Here is a 23,139-nt window from a genome sequence, read left to right as displayed (position 1 = left end):
GTGTAGACAATGCTAAGTGTATTACTGCCCTCCACAGGTCACAGTTTTTGACCTTCAACCGTTTGTAGTCCATTGAAGTCCACTATATGGAGAAATATACAGAATGTTTTCATCAAAAACCTTAACTTCCTTTCGACTGAAGAAAGAAAGACATATAAACGTCTTGGATGACATGAGGGTGAGTAAATTATCATGAAATTTTATTTTGAAAGTGAACTAATCCTTTAGGCTAGTCCCAACCTGAAATGTATGTTTGAGTACAAGCAACTTGTACTGACAGATCTTAAAATATGCTTGCCAGAGCCATTGTTTTGTCTCAAGATGCACACCAATAATATTTTTTTAAGGTACATTTTAAAAAGCTACTTAAATGTCCTAATTGAACTAAACCTGTCTGTGAAACCAGGCCCTTGTCATCATTTTGATTTAGTATGTCATAATTTCGATATTATTTATGACTTTTAAAGTAATAATTTCGACTTTTCACCTCGTAATCATGACTTTTAAAGTTATAATTTCAACTTTTGACTCTTAATAATGTGGCGGAAATGGCCTTTCTTTTTGTATCTGTCGGTGATTGATTCAGTTGATCAGATTCAGTTGTGTTGAGTGATCGTTCAGGCCAGGGTAAGCGCGTATGTGCATGTTAATTAGTGTGTAATTGTGTTTGTTTGAAGATAAAACGATAAAATGCTGCTTCATCGATCAGTTATAATACACCACGAACAATATAAGTTTGTATTTATTGTTTAGTTTAGCTTAATTAGCGCGCTAGCAGCGTTACTAGCGTCTAACCGACGTTTTATTTTTTTTTTTAAATTTTTTAACAAAACTCCGCTTTATTTTACCCTAACCTGTCAGATTTAACTACTGTGTTTATATGATTTTAGTTTGAATGTGTTTACTACGAGTTTGCAAACTAATACACGAATTTAAACGTTGTTAAATAATGTAACGTTATGTGAAGGGCCAAGTCAACCGCAATCATCATCATCAATCATCATCATAATAATAATCAGTTTATCAAAACCAGCCATAAAGCCATTAGGAATTACAGAACTGCTTGATAAAACACCAAAAACATAATTTCTGATGTGAGTTTTCCTGTAAACACTGCATGTTAGTTATTTGTCTTTCTTTCTACCGACTAATATCTAACTTTATTATCTCTCTTTGTGTATTTCTTTCCCTAAAGCTGTTAGATGAAGATGATGATGAGAGGTGCATCCTCGAGAGGGTCCAGCATGCCCCACAGCTGCTTGACAAACATCTCATCTCCTTCACCTTTCAATGACATCAACAACAACGACAAATATCTTCCTGGACAACCTTTAAGTGCCACAACCAAAATCAGTTAAGCGTTTATTCCTTCTTTCATTTATTCTTTTGTACTTCTGGACAGACTCACCATTGCAAATACATTTCCATTGAAAAAATACTTCTTGTTTGTGTTTTAAAATCTACATGAAATGGTATTTGCATTCTATTTTACTTATGTAAAATTGTATTTCTCAGTAAGAGTGAGAGGTCAGAGGAATTAGTGACCTCAAGTGATAATGAAAGGCAATATTACAAAGACAAATATATTTTCTTTGGAAATTTGAGCACAAATAGTCAAATGAAGTCATCTTTATTTATAATTCTGTGTTAGTGAGCACTTCTCCTTTGCCGAGATAATCCATCCACCTCACAGGTGTGGCATATCAAGATGCTGATTAGACAGCATGATTATTGCACAGGTGTACCTTAAGGCCTGTACACGCCGAGATGAATATCGCGCATGATTATCGCCGACGTTTAATGCCTCGTGACTGAACAAAGGGCGCCAGTGTGAGTGTGCACATCGACGCAAAAAAATGCAGGCGTAAAAGTGTATTAACGTCTGGATCTGTGCACAGCTGAATCATCAGACTAGGTAAGCAAGCAAGGACAACAGCGAAAAATGGCAGATGGAGCAATAATAACTGGAGCAATAAGCACTATCAAACTCATTCAGAATCAAATGTAAATATCCAAATAAATAACATACTTATGCAATTGACATGCTGCATGACGAACACTTTGTAAAGATCCATTTTGAGGGTTATATTAGCTGTGTGAACTTTAAGGCAAGCGCGAGCTCCGGGGGTGGGGAGCACGGGATTTAAAGGGGCTGTAGCCTGAATCTGCGCATATTTAATGATGCCCCAAAATAGGCAGTTAAAAAAATGAATAAAAAAAAAAAAATCGATGGGGTATTTTGAGCTGAAATTTCACAGACACATTCAGGGGACACCTTAGACTTATATTACATCTTTTGAAAATGCGTTCTATGGCACCTTGAATGGTCATTTCTCTACCATAAGCCGTCTCCAAAGGTGTTTCAGAGAATTCTGCAGTTCATAGTCGTAACTGACTTGAGTGGGCAAATGCTCACATTCGATTGCGTCTGGCACTTTGGAGAGGATGAATCCCGGTTTTCACTGTACAGGGCAGATGGCAGACAGCGTGTATGGCATCGTGTGGGTGAGCGGTTTGCTGATGTCAACGTTGTGATCGAGTGGCCCATGGTGGCAGTGGGTTTATGGTATGGGCCGGCGTATGTTATGAACACAAGTGCATTTTATTGATGGCATTTTGAATGCACAGAGATACCGTGATGAGGTCCTGAGGCCCATGTTGCAAGGATCTGTACACAATTCCTGGAAGCTGAAAACATCCCAGTTCTTGCATGGCCAGCATACTCACCGGACAGGTCACCCATTTAGCATGTTTGGGATGCTCTGGATCAGCGTATACGACAGCGAGTTCCAGTTCCTGCCAATATCCAGTAACTTCGCTCACATAGCCATTGAAGAGGAGTGGACCAGCGTTCCACAGGCCACAATCAACAACCTGATCAACTCTATGTGAAGGAGATGTGTTGCACTGCGTGAGGCAAACAGTGGTCGCACCAGATACTGACTGGTCCCCCCCCATATCAATAAAACTGCACATTTGCCTTTTATTGTGGCCAGCCTAAGGCACACCTGTGCAATAATCATGCTGTCTAATCAGCATCTTGATATGCCACACCTGTGAGGTGGATGGATTATCTAGGCAAAGGAGAAGTGCTCACTAACACAGATTTAGACAGATTTGTGAACAATATTTGAGAGCAATAGGCCTTTTGTGTACATAGAAAAAGTCTTTGAGTTCAAAAAATGGGGGCAAAAACAAAAGTGTTGCATTTATAATTTTGTTCAGTGTAAATTCTTCTGTAAAGCATCTTTAAAAACACAGTAGTGTCATTATTCGCTCAGGTCAGTTCAATGTTGATTCAGTTCAATAATAGTGTCAATGCTGCATAATTTGTCATTTAGCAAAATTCATCAATTAAGAAATTAAGTTGAACTAACATAAAGTAGCTCTACAGAAGTCAATAGTGTCATCATTCAGCTCAATATCACTGCAGTCAAATCAATGTTTTTAGTGACTGTTATCATCAGCTTCAGTCACTTACAGACTGATTCACATAATATCAACATTGTCCGCTGCCAATTTTGTCTCCTTTTCAGATTCCAAACAGAAAAGCCCTCCCCGTGAATTGATCGACAGATATAAGAGAGGAGAGACTCATCCGGTGTCGGCGTTGTACCAGCTCTCTCAAACTTTGCAGTTTCAACTGGATCTGAAAGAAACAGTTACCACTGGTAATTTCCCAGTATCCCTCCTGATTTTGCATAGTGCATTGTCCAGCTCATGGATGCATTCAACATTTGTTTTCTTTGTTTTTGAGCAGCAGGAATTACGGGCTTTTACTTTGCGTTCTGTGCTGTGATTGATGGAATCCAGTATAAGACCGGAATGGGCATCACAAAGAAAGAAGCCAGGGCCAAAGCAGCTGAACTGGCCCTTGAAGAGCTCATAGCAAGTCTGGAGAATGATGGGATACCTTCAGATGTTTCCGGTAATAATCTAATGATGATTTTGGCCACTTACTGAAAGCTAGAAAACACAAAAGCGTCCGCCAAATGCATGAATGTAAATTATTAATTGAAAATCACTATAAATTATTCAGTGAGAATCAAAAATGATTGATTCAGATTTAGGGATGCACCGACATGAAAATTTTGCCTGATACCAATAACCGATAATTATTTATATTTGAAAGCCGGTAACTGATACATTGGCCGATAAATCTAATCCATTTTTTTTTTTTTTATAATTTTTGCGAGCCTGATTAAAAGAACAAAAGTCTCACCATTACAAGCCATGTTCCAAACACACAAATATAATGTTCTCATTATAATATTATGTAGCCTATATGACAGACTTGCGCTGAATATTGCACTATATTTTCCTTTTTGAAGTGATTTTAAATCATATTTCAAGCAACTCAAAACCATAATGGCAGACACTGCGAATCTGAAGTGTCTCAGCTGAAGGAAATAATTCATTATTTATCAGCCAAGTTTTCTTATCGGACTGATTACGATAACATTAAAAATGAACATACAGTCAAACCAAAAATTATCCAGACACTTTACTTGTGGGTGCAGAACACTATAGTTCATTTCTGTAAGTGAGGATGGCAAAATAAAGTAAACTGTGATATATTATACCCAAAAATTCTTCATACAGTGGACTACCAGTAAAATTGATCATTTAGGACCAAAAATTATTCATACACTTTGACCTGACCATGTTTTTCGTAAGTGTTATCTGACATAATTAAGATAATTTTTTTCTGACACAGTTTAACTCTGAGATCTTGTCATATTTTATTACCATTTTTTAAACTTTAGTGAATAAACTGTGTTAATAAATGAAATGTTCAAGGTGTCTGAATAGATTTTGGTTTGACTGTATATCGGCCAATACCCATATGGTGGCCGATATATTGTGCATCCCTAATTGAGATGCATATTGATATCATACATCACTTTCCATATTTCTTTTTTTTTTCCTTTAGATTTATTTTTTGGTGTTTTGCCTTTATTATGATAATACAGTGATTCACAGTGATTAGACAGGAAGCGAAGTGGGAGAGAGAGGGTGACGGGATCGGGAAAGGACCACGAGCCAGGACTCGAACTCGGGTCGCTTGAGGCGCATTGGTGCTACATGTCGACACACTGCCCATGAGGCCATTGGTGCCGACCACTTTCCATATTTCTTGTGACAATAAAATTCATTGACACCTAAACTGACGCACAGAATATGCACCATACTGGAGTGGAAGATTTGCATTTAATGACTTAAGTCATTAACTTATTTATTTACATAAAGTTATTTAAGTAAATAAGTTCATTAGAATGATTAGATTGAATCATTAGAATGATTTCTGAAGGATCATGTGACGCTGAAGACTAGAGTAATGATGCTGAAATCTCAGCTTTGCATCACAGGAATAAATTACAAAAATTTTAAATGCATTAAAAACAGTTCACAATAGTATTGAGTTTACTGTAGTTTTGATCAAACAAATCCAGCCTAGTAGACTGCTTTCAAAAACATGAAAAAAGGAATAGTTTATCTAAAAATGAGGAAAGCAAATATTATATATTTATTAAATAAAGTAAAAAAATGATAAAATGTGAAACACCTGACTTTAGCTATGTGGTTTAACCCTTTACTGTTCCTGGCACTGTTTGTTGTCATTAATGGTCTGCTTTGCAAGCCTTCTTGCAAATAAGAGGCAGAAATCGTGTGACCTTCTGTTTGACACTTTCCATAGAACTGATGCAAGCACTTAGTCAGCCCTTCCATTTTTAATGTAAATATGCAAACTTCGAAATTCAATGTGAAAGTTTCCCCAGAAGAAAGAGAACATCCTCGCTGTGCTCCCTCCCATCGAAACAACCCCATAGTCATTCACTGAAACCGTGGTGAAGCTCTTTCCTGTTTGAGGTGGGGGTGTAACATTTTGTTTTTTTGTTTGTTTTTTTCGGGGTGATGCTGGAATTTAATCTTATCTATTGCATTATTACTTAACTTTAGTTTATATTTTACTTGTGGTTCATAGTTAGGTTTGGGGATTTCAACAAACTCCTGACCCTGTTAATAAACCTGAGTGCATAAGTCTTGAGTGCATACTATATGTCTCGCACCATTTGTGCCTGGTCGGACTTGAGCCAGTAAGACCATGCTATCCCAAAAACTGCATTTTTTTTTTTTTTAGTAAATGCAAACCTTCATGGTATGGGCATGCACTATTCATGTTTTCTTTTGTTTGTTTGTGTGTTTTGTTCAGTGGGGCCTCCTCCTCTGCCAGTAAGAGAAAAAGACTCAACAATCCCAGAAATCCATTCTGGAAGAGCTGTGATTGGTAAATTCATTCTTAAAGTCAGTCTGCATGTGTTTAATAACCCAGTTAATAAAAGCTACAGTCAACTCTCAAATGTTTTAGCCATAGCAACCTTTGACACCAGAGCGTCTAATCATATCGAATTTGGAAATATTTGTGAACGTGACTAATAATTTCATTTTCGGTTGGTTTAACGCAGAAAGAAAGAACCCCATAAAGGACCAGGTTCCCAGCGTGGTGCGGGAGATGTTCACCAAGCTAATGGACAGTTACCCAGAATTCTCTGGCTGTGGCGGAACAGTGGCTGCATTTGTCATGCTCACCCGTAAGTCAGACACACAGGATGTCAGACCACAGTTTTTCATTGTGGGATTTGTATTGATACGTCATGTGACATTTAAATGGTTCCTTGTTGCCATATATTCTATCCAGCACAAAATCTGCATCGTCATTCATATATATATATGATAATATATAATAAAAAAAAAAAAAATATATATATATATATATATATATATATATATATGTATATATGTATGTATATGTATATATATGTGTATGTGTATATATTTATTTATTTTTTTATTATTATTTTTTTTTATTTAAGTAAAACATGTAATTCTGGTAACATAAATTGGGGTAACTGTCTTAAAGGTGCCATAGAATTAAAAATTGAATTGACCTTGGCATAGTTGAATAACAAGAGTTCAGTACGTGGAAATGACATACAGTGAGTCTCAAACTCCATTGTTTCCTCCTCCTTATATAAATCTCATTTGTTTAAAAGACCTCCAAAGAACAGGCGAATCTCAACATAACACCGACTGTTACGTAACAGTCGGTATCATTAATATGTACACCCCCCCCCAATATTTGCATATGCCAGCCTATGTTCAAGGCAATACATAAGGGCAGCCAGTATTAATGTCTGGATTTGTGCACAGCTGAATAATCAGACGTTATGCAGGTAAGCAAGCAGGGTGTTGTGAAAAATGGCAGATGGAGCAATAATAACTGACATGATCCATGATATCATGATATTTTTAGTGATATTTGTAAATTGTCTTAATGTTTCCTTAGCATGTTGCTAATGTACTGTTAAATGTGGTTAAAGTTTATTACTGTATTCACGGAGACGGGGTGTCGTTATTTTCATTTTTAAACACTTGCAGTCTGTATACACAACTTCATTCTTTATAAATCTCTCCAACAGTGTAGCATTAGACGTTAGCCATGGAGCATTATCAAACTCATTCAGAATCAAATGTAAACATCCAAATAAATACCATACTTACATGATCTGAAATGCTGCATGATGAACACTTTGTGAAGATCCATTTTGAGGGTTATATTAGCTGTGTTACCTTTGTTTATGCAATGTATTATAGAGTCGTGAGCTTGGGGGCGGGGAGCGCGAGCATTTAAAGGGGACGTGCACTGAATCGGTGCATAGTTAATGATGCCCCAAAATAGGCAGTTAAAAAAATGAAAAAAAAAAAATTCTATGGGGTATTTTGAGCTGAAACTTCAGACACATTCAGGGTACACCTTAGACTTATATTACATCTTGTGAAAAAGCATTCTATGGCACCTTTAAATCATGTTGCAATGAAAAAAGTGATTGATTTCTTTTTGGTTTCTTTTTTTTCTTTTTTCTTTTTCTTTTTTGAGAGGAAATGTGACATGGATCCTCTCTACAACAATCGCAAGATCAAACACTTTTAGGAACAGACATTATTTTGCATAAGGTGCAAAATAATACACATATTTGCATATACTTTGCTTTAGGTCACTATATTAATCTAGATGACCATAAATGGGTTTTATGTCGATACTTTATTGTTTGATGGTGATTCTGAAACTAACTAACGGGGAACTTCACCTTCATTGTAAACAAATCTTCCTCCACAAATCTGAATACTCCATTGGGGTGTATTCAAATCAGATTTCTTTGGAGATGCATACACTAAGTATAACTGTTTAATTAAATTTATTCCATTGATTGGGACATGACATCCAAGTGGAAATCTTTGCTTTAGTAGTCTTGTCGCAGTAATCCTTATCCAGTAATCACAAATAAATGAAAAAGCCATGTATTTTCATTGGTCAATTGGTGTGGGAAACCTGTAAGAAATTCAGAGACGGTGATAAATAAAAACATAGGATATGGGAAGGTCATTAGGGCAGACAGGAGTACATCCAGAGCAAACATGTGAAGAATGAACTTGTCTCGTTCACATTAAAGCACTTTCCTCTCAAAGACGGTTTTGGGAAATGGTACTTCCGGCAGAATGTTATGGGAATTGTTGACATTAAATTTAATTATAGCTTTATGACAGTCTATTGTTTGTTTTTAGAATTAATGTAGTTGTATGTGATATTTAAAACAAATGGCACCTGTTTGTTGCATTTGTAATATCATGGGGGCACTTAAAAATGAAAGCAGATTGGAATTTCCACAGTTAATCTCTTTAGTATAGCCAACGAGCCGCTGGATAACAATAGTGCACCAAATATGGAAATAGACTGGAAGAGGAAGCAATCAAATGATTTCCTTTGGCCCTTTCATCATTTTCATCGGCTTGATATAATTTTGAAAGCAAACTAAAAAACGAAAACACAGGAAATGTTGGAGGATTTTTAATGATATAGGTAACATCCACAGGATATTAGCAAAGTGAAATGGTCAAGGAAGCCGAGAAGTCATAGGTGCTGACAAGCGGGTTTTTGGAATCATTTACAGTAAAAGGAAGGCAATTGGGGAGACAGTCTCAGACGGCAGTTAGATTGACCTGATCTGTCATTTGGTGGGTTTGCTTGAAAGTGGTGGGAATGGGATGAATAAAATTCATATGTTAGGCCTTCGCAATTACTTCATAGTTTTCAGTCATGAGTCAAGTGACTGGTGCGGAGACCCAGAGGGCAAAACATCCATAGAACTGCAGCACAGTTCTCAAAAGAGGAAAAACAAAAATATGTGAACAAAGTACAGCACCTGAAATATTTTAATCATTAAAAACACAGGACATTCTATAATGCTTAACGTGAAAAACACAAAGTGCCTCAATGTATTGAAACCATATTAAAAGACCAAATTCAGTATACAGATTATTCATGATGCATACAGGTGAACAAATGAGCCTAGAATATGAATTCAACATGTTAAGTGGTTAACCGTTTCTTAATAATGGTTAAAGGGTTAGTTCACCCAAAAATGAAAATTCTGTCATTTATTACTTACTCTCATGCCGTTCCACACCCGTAAGACATTCGTTCATCTTCGGAACACAAATTAAGAGGCCTCCATAGGGAGCAAATACACTTCTTCTCTCAAGATCCATAAAGGTACTAAAAACATATTTAAATCAGTTCATGTGAGTACAGTGGTTCAATATTAATATTATAAAGCGACGAGAATATTTTTGGAGCGCAAGGCATTAGACAAGCCAGTATTAATGTCTGGATCAGCACAGCTGAATCAACAGACTTTATGCAGGTAAGCAAGCAAGGACAACAGTGAAAAATGGCAGATGGAGCAATAATAACTGACATGATATCATGATATTTTTAGTGATATTTGTAAACTGTCTTTCTAAATGTTTTGTTAGCATGTTGCTAATGTACTGTTAAATGTGGTTAAAGTTACCATCGTTTCTTACTGTATTCACGGAGATCAGAGTCATGTCATTATTTTCATTATGAAACACTTGCAGTATGTATAAATGCATCTTAATTCTTTATAAATCTCTCCAACAGTGTAGCATTAGCCCCGTTAGCCACACATAGCCTACTATCAAACTCATTCAGAATCAAATGTAAACATCCAAATAAATACCATACTTACATGATCTGAAATGCTGCATGACGAACACTTTGTAAAGAAGGGGTTTTTGGGGGTTATATTAGCTGTGTGACCGTTGTTTATGCAATGTATTATAGAGTCGCAAGCTCTGGGGCAAGGAGCGCGAGCAATTAAAGGGGACACGCACAGAATCTGTGCATTTTTAATGATGCCCCAAAATAAAAATTGGATAATAAAAAATCGATGGGGTATTTTGAGCTGAAACGTCACAGACGCATTCAGAGGACACCTTAGACTTATATTACATCTTGTGAAAAAGGGTTAGGGCACTTTTAAAATCACTATTGTTTACTACATTAGTACTTGGTACAAGCCTGGTAAAAATGACTGGCAGGCAATTCCTATAAGTGTGTGACGTCACATGAAAATTTGACATTTTTCAGTTTTAAAGTTGATTTTTATTGTTGCTTATAACTCTTCACTATTACCAAGAAAATGCATGACTTTATGCTTATGAGTTTTTAAAATCTCTTTATAACTTTCAATAAGCTTTAGAGTGGACCTGTTATGCCCTTATACTTGATTTTGTTTTTGGGCTCTACTAGAATAGTTTTTATCCTTGAATGTTCAAAAGCACATTATTTTCCCACATTTACCATTGTTATAGCCCCTCTTTTCCCAGTCTGTCAGTTCGGTCAGCTCTTTTTTAGTTTAGGGATGGGGAACTTTGATAATTACAGTGGCCAGCATTTTTTCTCCTTTATGCCCAGTGGCCAGATTGCTAATCCACACTTAGACATTTACACTTCCTCTTTATTGAGGGAAATCAATGTGTAGTAATGCAGTTTGTTTTTAAAGATTTTATTAATTACAAAACTTGTGCAGTTATGCTAATTCAAATGGGATGACGAGCAATATTAGAGAAACACTTCAAAAAAAGCCCACACACTCTAACAATGAAGGGGAACCACCAGTTGCAAGATAAAAACCACTGCTTTAATGAAAAAGTGTCAAGTTTCAGTCACATGTCACCTTTCTCAATGCCTAGTTAACAATGCTCAGTGCTGGAGCCAATATGTGAGGTCACATGATTACATAGATCATTGAGAAAGGTGACGTGACTGAAAATGTTTGTCACTTTTTCATTAAAGCGGTGCAATTGGGGACCCCCCCTTCATTTTTAGAGTATGCAGGCTTTTTTGAAGTGTTTTTTTTGACAATTTTTAAGGCACTGAGTTCTTGGCTTTGCTTCAAATTCACACATTACTATTAATAAAAATATAAGAATATATTAAAAACATAATTTAGTGCATAAATTTCGGTTCTGCATTTGGCAAAAATGTTTTGTTGACAATGTATTTTACCTTTTAACTCTGAGAAATAAGAGCAACTCGGTCTTCGCCGCAGTATCTTTCATACTTCTCTTTCTGTGCAGTGGTGTAATAGCAATTTAAATTGTAATCTTTCATTACAGATTTTGTTTCCATATAAACCAAACATATGGATGCTCCCTCTGTTTCCCATCTTGAATGGAAAACTAGATTTTCATTGTCCTTTTTTTGTTTCTTTTTGTTCACATTAGCGTGCACATACTACTCTGTATGTTTTAAAATTGATTATCAGGGTATAATGTAGTCTAGTGGGCTGTATTTAAAGGTATTTCAGGCCATATTCAGCCCATGTGCCACCAGTTGCCCATCCCTGGTTTAGTTCCTGTCTCTATGAAGCCCCTCCTTCAATGTGCTCTGATTGGCTGGCTGGACCAGTGTTTTGTTATTGGTCAAGCGGAACATTGCGAGACATTGTTTGGGAAATGTCTCGCCCCTTACCATAGCCGCCAGTTTCAACATGCTACAGACTCACTCAACCAGGCCCCGCCCCTTTATTCTGTTTATGCCTACAGTGGGATTTATTTAAATGAGGAATACTGTGACGCGTTCGTTCCCGGAAGAAAATTCATGACTACAATGCATGCATTTCAGGTAGTTCAGAAACAGTGACACTGATATAGAAAATAACTCCTGCTGGAGGTACTTTGGAACTTGCAAATCTTGGTAAAGAAAATTAAACATACAAAAAAGCATAATAGGCCATAAAGACTGGTGCATAATCGCCCCAACAAAATATGCAAGCACCACTTTATGGATGGAGTTTGTGCATTGTATCATCTGACTGATCTTGATATACAGTTCTTGTCTGTGCTAGTTTATATAAGTCTAATCCTTACTGTCCTGTGTTCTGACTGCAGCAACAGGATGTGAGGTTGTTGCTCTTGGAACGGGCAGTTCTAATACCAAAGCCAGTCCAGCACCCACAGGACGAATTCTACATGATTCACATGCAGTAGTAACTGCCCGGAGATCATTAATGAGGTAAATAGGATTTTCAGCTGTTGCGGGTGATAATCACATTGATGTTCATGTTGCTCATGTCTTTGATGGCCAGTTCAGAGAAAATCTGGCACTGTCCAAAAAGCATTTGGTCGCTGTGGTTTGCTCTGTGTTTATTATTCTTCCAGTCAAATGCTTGTTTGTCAAAAATGTATGTGTAATGATCAAAAAAAAGTGATGATAGGGCCTAAATACTTGTATTCAGCAAGGACACATTAAAAATAAAAAAAACATAAATTTTTCCACACATATGAATCGGCATATCTGTTTTCAGCATTGATATTAATCAGCATATTAGAATGATTTCTGAAGGATCATGTGACACTGAAGACTGGAGTAATGATGCTGAAAATGCAGCTTTGATCACAGGAATAAATTACATTTTACAGTATATTCACATAGAAAACTGTTATTTTAAATTGAAAAAAATATTTCACAACATTACTCTTTTTACTTTTGATCAAATACATGCAGTCTTGGTGAGCATAATGGTAATTCTTAAAAAAAAAAAACAACAACATTAAAATTGCTTTTTTTTTTTTTTTTTTGTAAAATTTTGCTATAAATTCACCAAAGGTATTTGAAAATGTTAATCCATTGACAGTGCTAGAAGATACACTTCTGTCGGTCAACCGAACTTGAAATAGCCAAACATAAGATATTAATTATTCTGTCGTTGATTTAAAGTACAGATGAGTGTAATTTTGAATGTCTTTTGAATGTGCCCTAGGTTTCTGTACAGGAATCTGTTGCTGTTCTTCAGTAAGAATAGCGCTCTGGAGGAGAAGTCAGTATTTCAGCAGGACCAGACCACGAAGCTTCTCAGCCTCAAAAATCACATCACTCTACACCTGTACCTGAGCCAACTGCCCAAAGGAGCAGCACAGATACCTTCTCAACTGTACAGACACTCACACTCACACACACATGCATTTACATGGACTTTATAAACTGTATAAACAAAGAAAGTCAGACCTGATGAAGGCTAGTATCCTGCTCTTCTTTAACCCTGTAAAGCCTGACATATGAATTAACAACAGCTCAAGTTTATTCAGAGGCCCAAATGGAGCAAAAATATGCAATTTGCAGATGCTGATAATTATATTAATAAAAAGTAAGATGAAATTTGGATGCTTGTAATGTAAATCACAATACTTAGCAGATTACTTTCATAAAATGCATATGAATGAGTCATCACTTTATATCTGCCAATAATGTTTTAGTAAGATATATTAAAATGCTTAGTTTTATTATTAAAGGTCTGTAGTTTTAAAAAATATAATGCAGTGAAATACAGTGACGATTCAGAGATGAACTAATAAACCTTCCTCAAAAGCCTGAAGATCATATTTGATACTCACATTTGAACATGATTTTTCTAAAAAAGATGATGTATGGATAATCAAGAAAACCTAAGTGACTTCAGTCCAGTAAATGTTTTTTTTTTTTTTGCATATTACTAACAAAATAAAGTTAATTTTATGTTTGCTTTATAAAAAAACAGTAAAGATTTCACAGCAAGAAGATATGTGAACCATGTTTTTACAGTTATACTAAAAGGCCTTTACTTGTTGAAAAATTATCAATTGGATGACAAAAGTCATGTAGTAGATTGTGTGCAACAGGATTTTCAGCAGTGTTGATCATTTACAGGCCTCAGAAATTGGCATATCAAATATTAAAAGGTTGTCTTTATAGGGTTAAAATCTAACATTTTCTTTTTAATTGTTCAAGCTCAAGCTTTTTTTATTCCTCATTTGTGCATGCACACATTATGGCCTGTATCTTGAAGAAATATAGCGCACACATACTTTTCATGCAAAACATTTCACAAAAATAATCAAGTTTACATACTGCAAATGGTGTAAACTAAATCAGTTGTCGTCCTTGTTTTCTAGCCGCCTCAATCCTCTGTCCATCTCAGCATGGGAGGTTAATAATCAGATTGGTCTTCATGTGGTGGTGGAAGGGAAGGTCTTCTCCAAGTTCTCCAGCTCGTACGAGCAGATGGGCTCGCATGTGGTCAGTATGTCCGCCACCGATAAGATCATGCAGTGGCAGGTATTGGGCTTCCAGGGAGCACTACTGAGCCACTTCATTGAGCCAGTCTATGTAAGCAGCATCTTCATTGGTAAGTTAGAGTAAATCCCAATGACGAACAGTCTAGGCAAGTGGGACTTTAATTTTGACAGTGACATAATCAACAAACTTTGATTGCTATGTTGTGTTTGTCATATTCACTTGGTATAATATGTAAAATTAGTACTAGTCTTTATTTGAAAAAGTATTATTCCCAGTGATCACAGAGTTACCAGATTTCTAAGGGCAACATTGGTTACAGTGTTTACTTCCTTTTTTTTTTTTTTTTTCTTTCAATTATTTAAACAATTTCTTTATTTGTGAAAAATACTATAAGATTAAGATCATCTAACTGCATGACGTATATTATGTAAATGATGCAATTACATTTTGAGTTAATCGCATGTTAAGTATTTAAATATATAATAACAATAATTTTATTTTACAATATAGCTGTAAAATTACAGTACTAATGTTTTTGGCTTTCTTAATTCATTTTCAAACATAAAACCATCAAGCTTTTTGGCATAGAACCGCAGGGAGCCCTTAAAGTATTAGTTCACTTTCAAATAAAAAATGACCCCAAGCTTGCTTACTCTCAAGCCATCCGGGATTTGTATGACCTTCTTCTTTCTGACGAAGACAATCGTAGAAATATTAATAAATATCTTGGCGCATCTGAGCTTTACAATGGCAGTATGCGTTACCAAAGAGTATGAGCTGAAGAAAGTGTCTCCATCCACATCCATCCATCATAAACATATTCCACACGGCTCCGGAGGGTTAATAAAGGCCTTCTAAGCAAAGCGATGCGTTTGTTTAAAAAACAAAAAAAAAACAAAAAAACATATTTAACAAGTTTTGAAGTAAAATATCCAGCTTCCACCAGACCGCCTTCCTTATTCAAATTACTGAGAAAAACGGAACTCGTCGCGTCAATTTCGTAAATTGAATAGGGAAGGCGTAGGACGTATTTATTATTATATTATTATATTAATATTTATTAATATTTCTACTAGAGATGCACTAATCGATCAGTCTCACTTCTTACTGATTCCGAGCCAATCCGTTTTGTCACCAGCGGCACAGGCAATCACATCAGCTGCACGTTCTCACTCTCTTCTCTGTCACGGTGAAGTGACACACACCCCCGCGGGCGCCTCCTCTCTCTCACTCGTCTCATTTGCTCCGGTAAAATAGTGATTGTATTGCACATAATTTTAGTCATTCCCGCAGGTTTCACACTCACACCAAAAGCATGCGCACCACTGATCTATAAGGTGGAGCGGTCACGCTCAGACCTCAAACAGAGACAGAAATCAAACAGAGTCACAAGTACCAAAATGAGTGGCTTACTGCGCTTAAACTGTCAAATGCATACAAAAGTATGTCAAAACCAGCGGCACAGGCAATCTTGCCGAGTATCCAGATAAACACAGTCAGTTTTGAATCGTTAAATAGCTAAAAAAGTGAACCCATGTTGTGTGTAACAATATTGGGTCCGTTAAACACCGTTCATGAACTCTTAAAGGGACAGCAGTCCAATATTCCTGCTGCTGTCTGTCGTGTTAATCAAAGAACAAAAGACAAAGAAAATCACTTTCTGCTCTTGACTGAATGTTTTATAACTTTAATGGTAAGAATTGATCTGTATTAATATTTACAATAAAGACTACAGAAATTAAGGCAACAATGAAAAACTTAGTTTCATAGCTCTCTTTATTCAATTGCATTTATTTGAGCTTTTTATATTTTATTACTGACTTTTTACTTGTTTTTTTTTTATGAAAACAAAACTTTGTTGAAGAAAAGTAGATTTTTTTGTTTGTAAATATTGTCAATTATAGTTCTTAGAAAGAAAATCGGAATCGTCAAAAATCGGTATCTGCAGATCACACGAACAAAAAATCTTGATCGGCTAAGAAAATTGCAATTGGTGCATCTCTAATTTCTACGTTTGTCTTCGTCAGAAACAAGAAAGTCAAATTAGTCATATTACTTGAGGGTGAGTAAAGCTTGGTGTAATTTTCATTTGAAAGTGAACTACTCCTTTAAAGCTTCTTTTGTTAACAGCAGCCAGTTTACAGTATGTTATGGAATGTTGTGTGACGTGATTATTCCCAGAAAAAAACTCAAGACTACAATAGGGGCTTTTCAGGGAGTTTAGGAACTGTATATCATACTGATATAGAGAATAACTCCCTTTGGTGTGACTCTCTGCTGTGGAACTTTGCAGAGCTTTTTCATCCTCAAACAGTGACATTACACAATAAAGAAAAATGAATATAAAAAAGCATAATCGGTCCTCTTAAAAGAAATATCACCACTAGTCCGGGTGCTGTTAATGCGTTCTTTTACCTGGTGTACCTGCCTCAGGTGATGGCAGCTGCAGTGATACTCGTGGTATAGAGATGGCAGTGAACCAGCGTGTGGATGGCATCACCTCAGCACTTCCCTTGTACTACTGTGTCTACCGGCCTCACATCAGCCTGGTGTCCTCGGCCGTGCCTCAGGACGCACACCCTACCCAGAAGTCCCTCAGCCTTAACTGGAGCCACGGAGACCTTATGGTGGAGATGGTCAATGCTCTGGAGGGGAAGTCTACCGAAGAGTGAGAGTCATCCATGTATACCTCTCGTGACTTATATTATAATAACGCATCCAGATGTTTTATGTTAAAGTTTGACATCTCCATTTTAATTGGTTGAGCTTGAGCTCCTCGTTTGTGCAAGCACACAATGTGGCCTTTATCTGTAAGAAATAACATACTTTTCAAGCAAAACATTTCACAAAAAGAAACTTGAATTTATGGTATGAATTTATTAAACTAAATGACAGTTTTTTTCCTTGCTTTCTATGCGCTGTAAAAAAAAAAAAAACACAGGCTTTTGCTCACTGTTGCAGAACTTACAATGCACAGTCTCAGTGGTATTTCAGTGTTTTCTCTTCCAAATACTCATCGAAGTCATTATTTATGCTATTTGGAATGCATTATTAGATTCACAAAACTCAATTACAGAAGGCCACTTGAAATGCTCATGTACACTTTGTATGTGTGTGCTCTGAAAAAAGCTAAATTAAATTAAAAACACATCGTGGATAGTTCATATTAAAAATAAAAATGCTGTCATTAATTACTCACCCTCATGTCGTTCCAAACCTGTAAGACTTTCGTTCATCTTCAGAACACAAATGAAGATCTTTTTGATGAAATCTGAGAGCTTTCTGTCCCTCCATTGGCAGCTATGCAACTACCAATTTCACGCTTCAAAAAGTTGATAAAGAGATTATAAAACTAATCCATAGGAATTGAGCGGTTTAGTCCAAATTTTCTAAAGAGACTCGGTCACTTTATATGATGAACAGTTTGAATTTAGGCTTTTATTCACATATAAACATTCATCAATGCACACATCAATTATGGCAAACGTGCAAGAACCAGTGAGGGTCATTTTTTGTATTACGCGGCACGTTTAAGCTTCTGCAAGAACCAATGAGGTTTGTTCTCGTGCGTCAGTCATGTTCGATTGAGCTTCTGTTTATGTTTGCTGATCTCTCTCTTCAGAGAATTTGAACTAAACTGCTCGATTCATATGAATTAGTTTCTCTATCAACTTTTTGAAGCGTCAAAGTGGTATTTGTGTAGCTAACATTGGAGGGACAGAAACCTCTCAGGTTTAATCAAAAAGATCTTAATTTGTATTTTGAAGATGAAGAAGGACTTAAGGCTTTGGAACAACATGAGGGTGAGTAAATCATGAAACAATTTTCATTTTTGAGTGAACTGTCCCTTTAAGGGAATGAACAGACAGGACAAAACATATGAAATGTCAAAACGGAACTGTGCATTTAGTGTGAATTCAATCTATAATGTCTTCAAAAATAACCAAACGGCTGTAATGCTTGGAAAAAGAGAAAATTCTGTCAGTGCACAGTAAACTTTGATATTGAAAGCGCTCTTTGATGTAATACACTCATTATTACTTAATTTTTGCTTTTTTTTATTTAATTAAATAAGTAAATAAAATGGTATAAATTAAATGGTTAAACTAATCGTGTTGTGATCAGATTTCGACTCCCAGAATCAGAAAGATTCTCACCCAATAGCGCTATTGAGCTTGGCATGTCCTCAACATAAATTCTGTGTTTTCCAGCTCTCCGTTTAAGAGCAGTCCAGCCTTGGCCAGCCGTCTTTGCAAGGCAGCGATGTTGAGTCGATTTAATTTGGTAGCTAAAGAGGCCCAGAGAGAGGAGCTGCTCACCGCTGTCACATACAGGGAGGCCAAGGTACTACACTTATTCTTATTTACATTTCATCTATCGCTGCATGATTTGGGGAAGAAATCTAATTGCAATTTTTCTGATAAAAATCGCAATATAAAATCATTGAATTGGTCTTAGACACCATAGCTTTTTATCCAATGACAATTGTGAGAAACAAATCATGATTTATATAAGCAGAACTAACATCAAAATGTTCTTATGCGTACACCAACTGAAGAGCATTCATACAAACTTTCGTGCTCATATACCAGTAATTCAATTATTTAAACATTATTTAGGAAAATGTAATGATAAATAGGCAAAATGCATTACTACAATTATACTCATTAAGGAGCAACAAAACTGCTTTTTAAGAATTACTGAAATGAAGTCATTTATATTAATGATTTTCTGAAAATAATGATAATATATGCCTATGTTATATATTATATTATGCCTATATGCCTATATATTATATATATGCCACACTTTTTACAGAAACTGGGCTATGCCAACATAAGTTTTCATAGAGCGCATTTGGATTTCCTTGACAGTGATGATAAGAGTTGTACTTCTTCGGAGCCATAAAGCGATATTTGTGGGCATTCTGTAGGTGTTGATGCGCTTGTACACATTGCGTTTGAATTTAAGGTCAACTGCGAATTATAAAGAGATGCATTTATGAATTTTTGTGTGCATTCGAATGCTTTATAAATCGTTCATAGGATCATTTCAGAAACTGTTGCAAGTTAAAATTTAGGATCATTATACGCATTACTTAATAAATAAGGAACAGCTTTGCTGTGCTTGTTTGTAGGGCTGCACAATTTAGACTAAAAATTGACAATAATAATAATAATTATTTTTATGAAAGCTGCTGACCGCGATTTTTGGCCCTCTAGCGGTTAATGAACAGAACTGCACGCGTCTTGCAGAGGAACATTCTAGCCGGAGCTACTTTTCTCCATGTAAGTCTGGCGAGTCACGCAGTTACTGTGATACTCTGCGGCGGGTCCTACCAGTCGGGTCTGAAATAGTCTGAATATAAACACTTATTATAAGTGCACCATAATGATTCAGCATAAGACAAAAACACGTTTTGGAAAATGGATACATGTTGTATATTCTCATTATATCATTTTTGTAAATTTTTAACACCAAAAAAGTTGCGGACTGCAGCTTTAACCCTAAAAATGGCAAGACCATAAAGAGACATTCGAAAATTAATTTATTGCTATTTTCCATCTTATTGGGACACAAATAATACAACTTGGATCATTTTTTTCAAAATATGATTTTTAATTTTGATTTTAATGTTTGTATCCCACAGGATACGTTGCCAGTTTAGGGGTATAAATTGACTGAAAACAGAATTCTTGTATGGCAATGCCTTTTACAACATTTTAAACAATTTCAAAACATTTTATTCTCTAATAACTTATGATAAACATTCTTTGTAACATATTCTGATGAACAATAAGTGATAAACAGTATATATGAATAAGTTATAAACAATATTTCCGAATACATTTATATCGAAAAACTTATTTAAGTTAATGCAACAAAGATAAATTTCATACTAGCCCTAACAAGGGCAAAGAGAAATCAGAAAAATTAATGTGTTGCTATTTTCCATCTAATTAGGACATAAATAATACATTTACATGATTTCTAAAAAAAAAAAAAAGACTTTTATTTGTTTATTTTAATATTTGTATCTCCAGGAGATGTCACCCCTTTGGCAGTATACGTTAATTGAAAAAATAATGCTTATTTGGCAATGCAAATTTTAAAACATTTATTTTTGAATAACCTAAAGCAAACATTCTTCGTAAAATTCTGTTGAACAATAAGTATAATGCATATTTATTAATATATTTATCATATTTAATACGCAAAATTCTAGGGCAAATAAATTATCAATATGAACAAAACTTCATGAAAACCGCTGAAAACCCTGTCGTATACAATCACCTTCATGCCTTCTGTACTCTGATTGATAGTTCATATAAAGTAAATGTAAGACAAAAATTTACTGTACTGAAGCAATTTGATTATTCATATTCATACACCATTTTTTAAATTTTAAAAATTACTATTTACAGTACTAATAAACTACATTTTACGTTGTTACATGTTAATGTAAATGCCAAATATGACACAACAGGCTTTTAGGTAACATGTATTTGTCCATCTCCCAATTATCATTGATTTGCAAAAAAATTTCATATAGGCCTATGGTGTATAAATATGGTGCTCAACAACAACAACACAACAAAAAAACATGCACATATATTTATACACAAGTTTGTATTTTTTTCACACACACATACACACACACACACACACACACACACACCTGGATCGCTATCTTTGTGGGGACTCTTCATAGGTGTAGACATAATGATATTTATACTGTACAAACTGTATATTCTATCCTCTCACACTGAGATAGATAGATATATGCAAATCAATTACTTGATAAAATTATGAACTACCAATCAGAGGACAGAAGGCATGAAGTAGATTGTGTATGACAAAGTACACAAAATGATTTTCAGCAAAGTTTTGGCGATATTGATAAATTATAGACCATAGAAATTTGCATATGAATTATGATAAAGTAGGCTAATATATATTCATAAATAGGCCTTATTCTTATTGTTCAACAGAATTTTACAAAGAATGTTTGCTTTAAGTTATGATAGAATAAAAGTTTTAATAATCTGGCTATAATGTTGTAAAAGGCATTGCCAAACAAGCATTCTGTTTTCAGCTGATTTATACCCCTAAACTGGCAACGTATCCTGTGGGATACAAACATTTACAGGCAGATTATGAAAAATGTATAAATTAAATTCATAAAATTTCAACATAAACGTAATAAGCTAACACTCAACAACAACTTTTTAAACATGTAAATCCCATCCAAATATTGTAAATATATGCCCTGAAAACCAACCTGGGATTTTTTTCAAGACTTGTATTATTAGTTGTCCCGCTTTAAAAAGAAGAATTCTTAATGGCTGCTGCTGCTGCTAGTTGTTTACTTCAGATTTGTATTGGATGTTTAACATTGACCATCTCGCTCTTTATTGAACGTCAAGATGATGGCAAAGCCGTACCAGGAAGCAAAGAGTGTGCTGAAGTCTTACCTGGAAAGAAAGGGCTACGGCCAATGGGTGGAGAAACCGCCGATCAGCGACCATTTCTCAATGTGAGAGCCCACCTACAGATGCCACTGCAATATCATGTATAAATATGTTTAAATTGCATGCTGAATTACTGTGTGGTTTGCATGTTTGTTTTGTTCAAATTTGTTTTATATCGATGAAACAAGAGGCACTTGCAGACAACAGACATACATGTTTATGGACTGGGGAAACGTACTGGATTTGAAGTTTATTTTCCAAAGTGCAAAGATATAAGTACAGTTCAAGACCTATAATAGTGTAAAAGGGGATGTTCTGTTTGCTTCCAAGGTAAATGAAAATAAAAAAAAAAAAACATTTGTTTGGTCATTCATTTGCTTTACTGACTGAACAGCGAGTGCTGTATTTTAAAGAAAACATATTATGAAGGAAGCAACTTTTCCGTGATATTTTTCCCCCATTGTATTCTGAAAACAACTTTCAAAGCTTAAAATTTCCTTACCAGGTCAAAATGAAACCAATTTAGAAAACTGATTGTTCTGAAAATTTCTGACGTTTGTAAACGGAAATATGGATCTGAAATGATGCAGTGTTGAAATGTTACGACTAGATGCTTAGTAACCGACAGCCAATCACGTGCCTCCTATTCACATGTTTTGAACAGTTACGGAAACACTGCGTTGTATAAAGTGTTTCATAGGTTGAGGGGGAAAATGTCAAAAGCAGGTATAAAAAACACCAATTAGAGTATAGAGACCTTTTTAATTCTTACCTTTTTATAGTTCAAAAAGTCCATTCAGGATAAACAAAATATTTTATATAAAGCCTTTATGTAAACAGGGTCATGTGCTGTGCTTATCCAATCAATGACACATGACACTGAAATATGCAAATAAGGATATTAACCCATGGTTTAGGAACGTACACTCAAAAAAAAAATAAAAAAATGCTGGGTTAAAAATGGACAAACCAAGCGGTTGGGTTAAATGTTTGCCCAGAGGAAAACACTATTTTGTGAAGTAGCTAACATAGCATAATCACATGCAGCTTTATTTTTAGTAACAGTAATACAGAATTTTCTCCATCATACAATACGTTTTAAAATTTATTTATCAACACAAGCCATCCAGTACTTAATATGATATTGTAAAATTTTACTGCAGTGTGTAACAGTGTCTCACAGCC

General features: G+C 35.4%; 1 protein-coding gene across 1 annotated transcript; it reads left to right on the top strand.

Moving 5' to 3' along the window:
* Positions 1-983: 983 nt before the first annotated feature.
* Positions 984-22,178, top strand: adad1 (adenosine deaminase domain containing 1 (testis-specific)). The gene is made up of 12 exons (XM_067383412.1): positions 984-1,094; positions 1,196-1,353; positions 3,537-3,671; positions 3,761-3,928; positions 6,215-6,289; positions 6,468-6,593; positions 12,319-12,442; positions 13,191-13,361; positions 14,359-14,591; positions 16,916-17,150; positions 18,694-18,826; positions 21,910-22,178. Exons 2-12 carry the CDS (start codon positions 1,203-1,205, stop codon positions 22,021-22,023), a joined length of 1,665 nt encoding a protein of 554 aa, XP_067239513.1. The 5' UTR covers positions 984-1,094; positions 1,196-1,202; the 3' UTR covers positions 22,024-22,178.
* Positions 22,179-23,139: the final 961 nt, after the last annotated feature.

The sequence above is a fragment of the Chanodichthys erythropterus genome, chromosome 1 (genome assembly GCF_024489055.1).
Source record: "Chanodichthys erythropterus isolate Z2021 chromosome 1, ASM2448905v1, whole genome shotgun sequence".
NCBI classification, from domain to species: domain Eukaryota; kingdom Metazoa; phylum Chordata; class Actinopteri; order Cypriniformes; family Xenocyprididae; genus Chanodichthys; species Chanodichthys erythropterus.
Note: the sequence above shows the minus strand (reverse complement) of the source record. Positions and strands in the feature narration are given on the sequence as shown.

Coding starts and splice junctions, on each gene's coding strand:
- adad1 (XM_067383412.1), top strand. CDS start 1,203: ATGAAGATGATGATGAGAGGTGCATCCTCGAGAGGGTCCAGCATGCCC. Junction 6,290..6,467: donor TTCTGGAAGAGCTGTGATTG/GTAAATTCATTC, acceptor GGTTTAACGCAG/AAAGAAAGAACCCCATAAAG. Junction 14,592..16,915: donor TGTAAGCAGCATCTTCATTG/GTAAGTTAGAGT, acceptor TACCTGCCTCAG/GTGATGGCAGCTGCAGTGAT.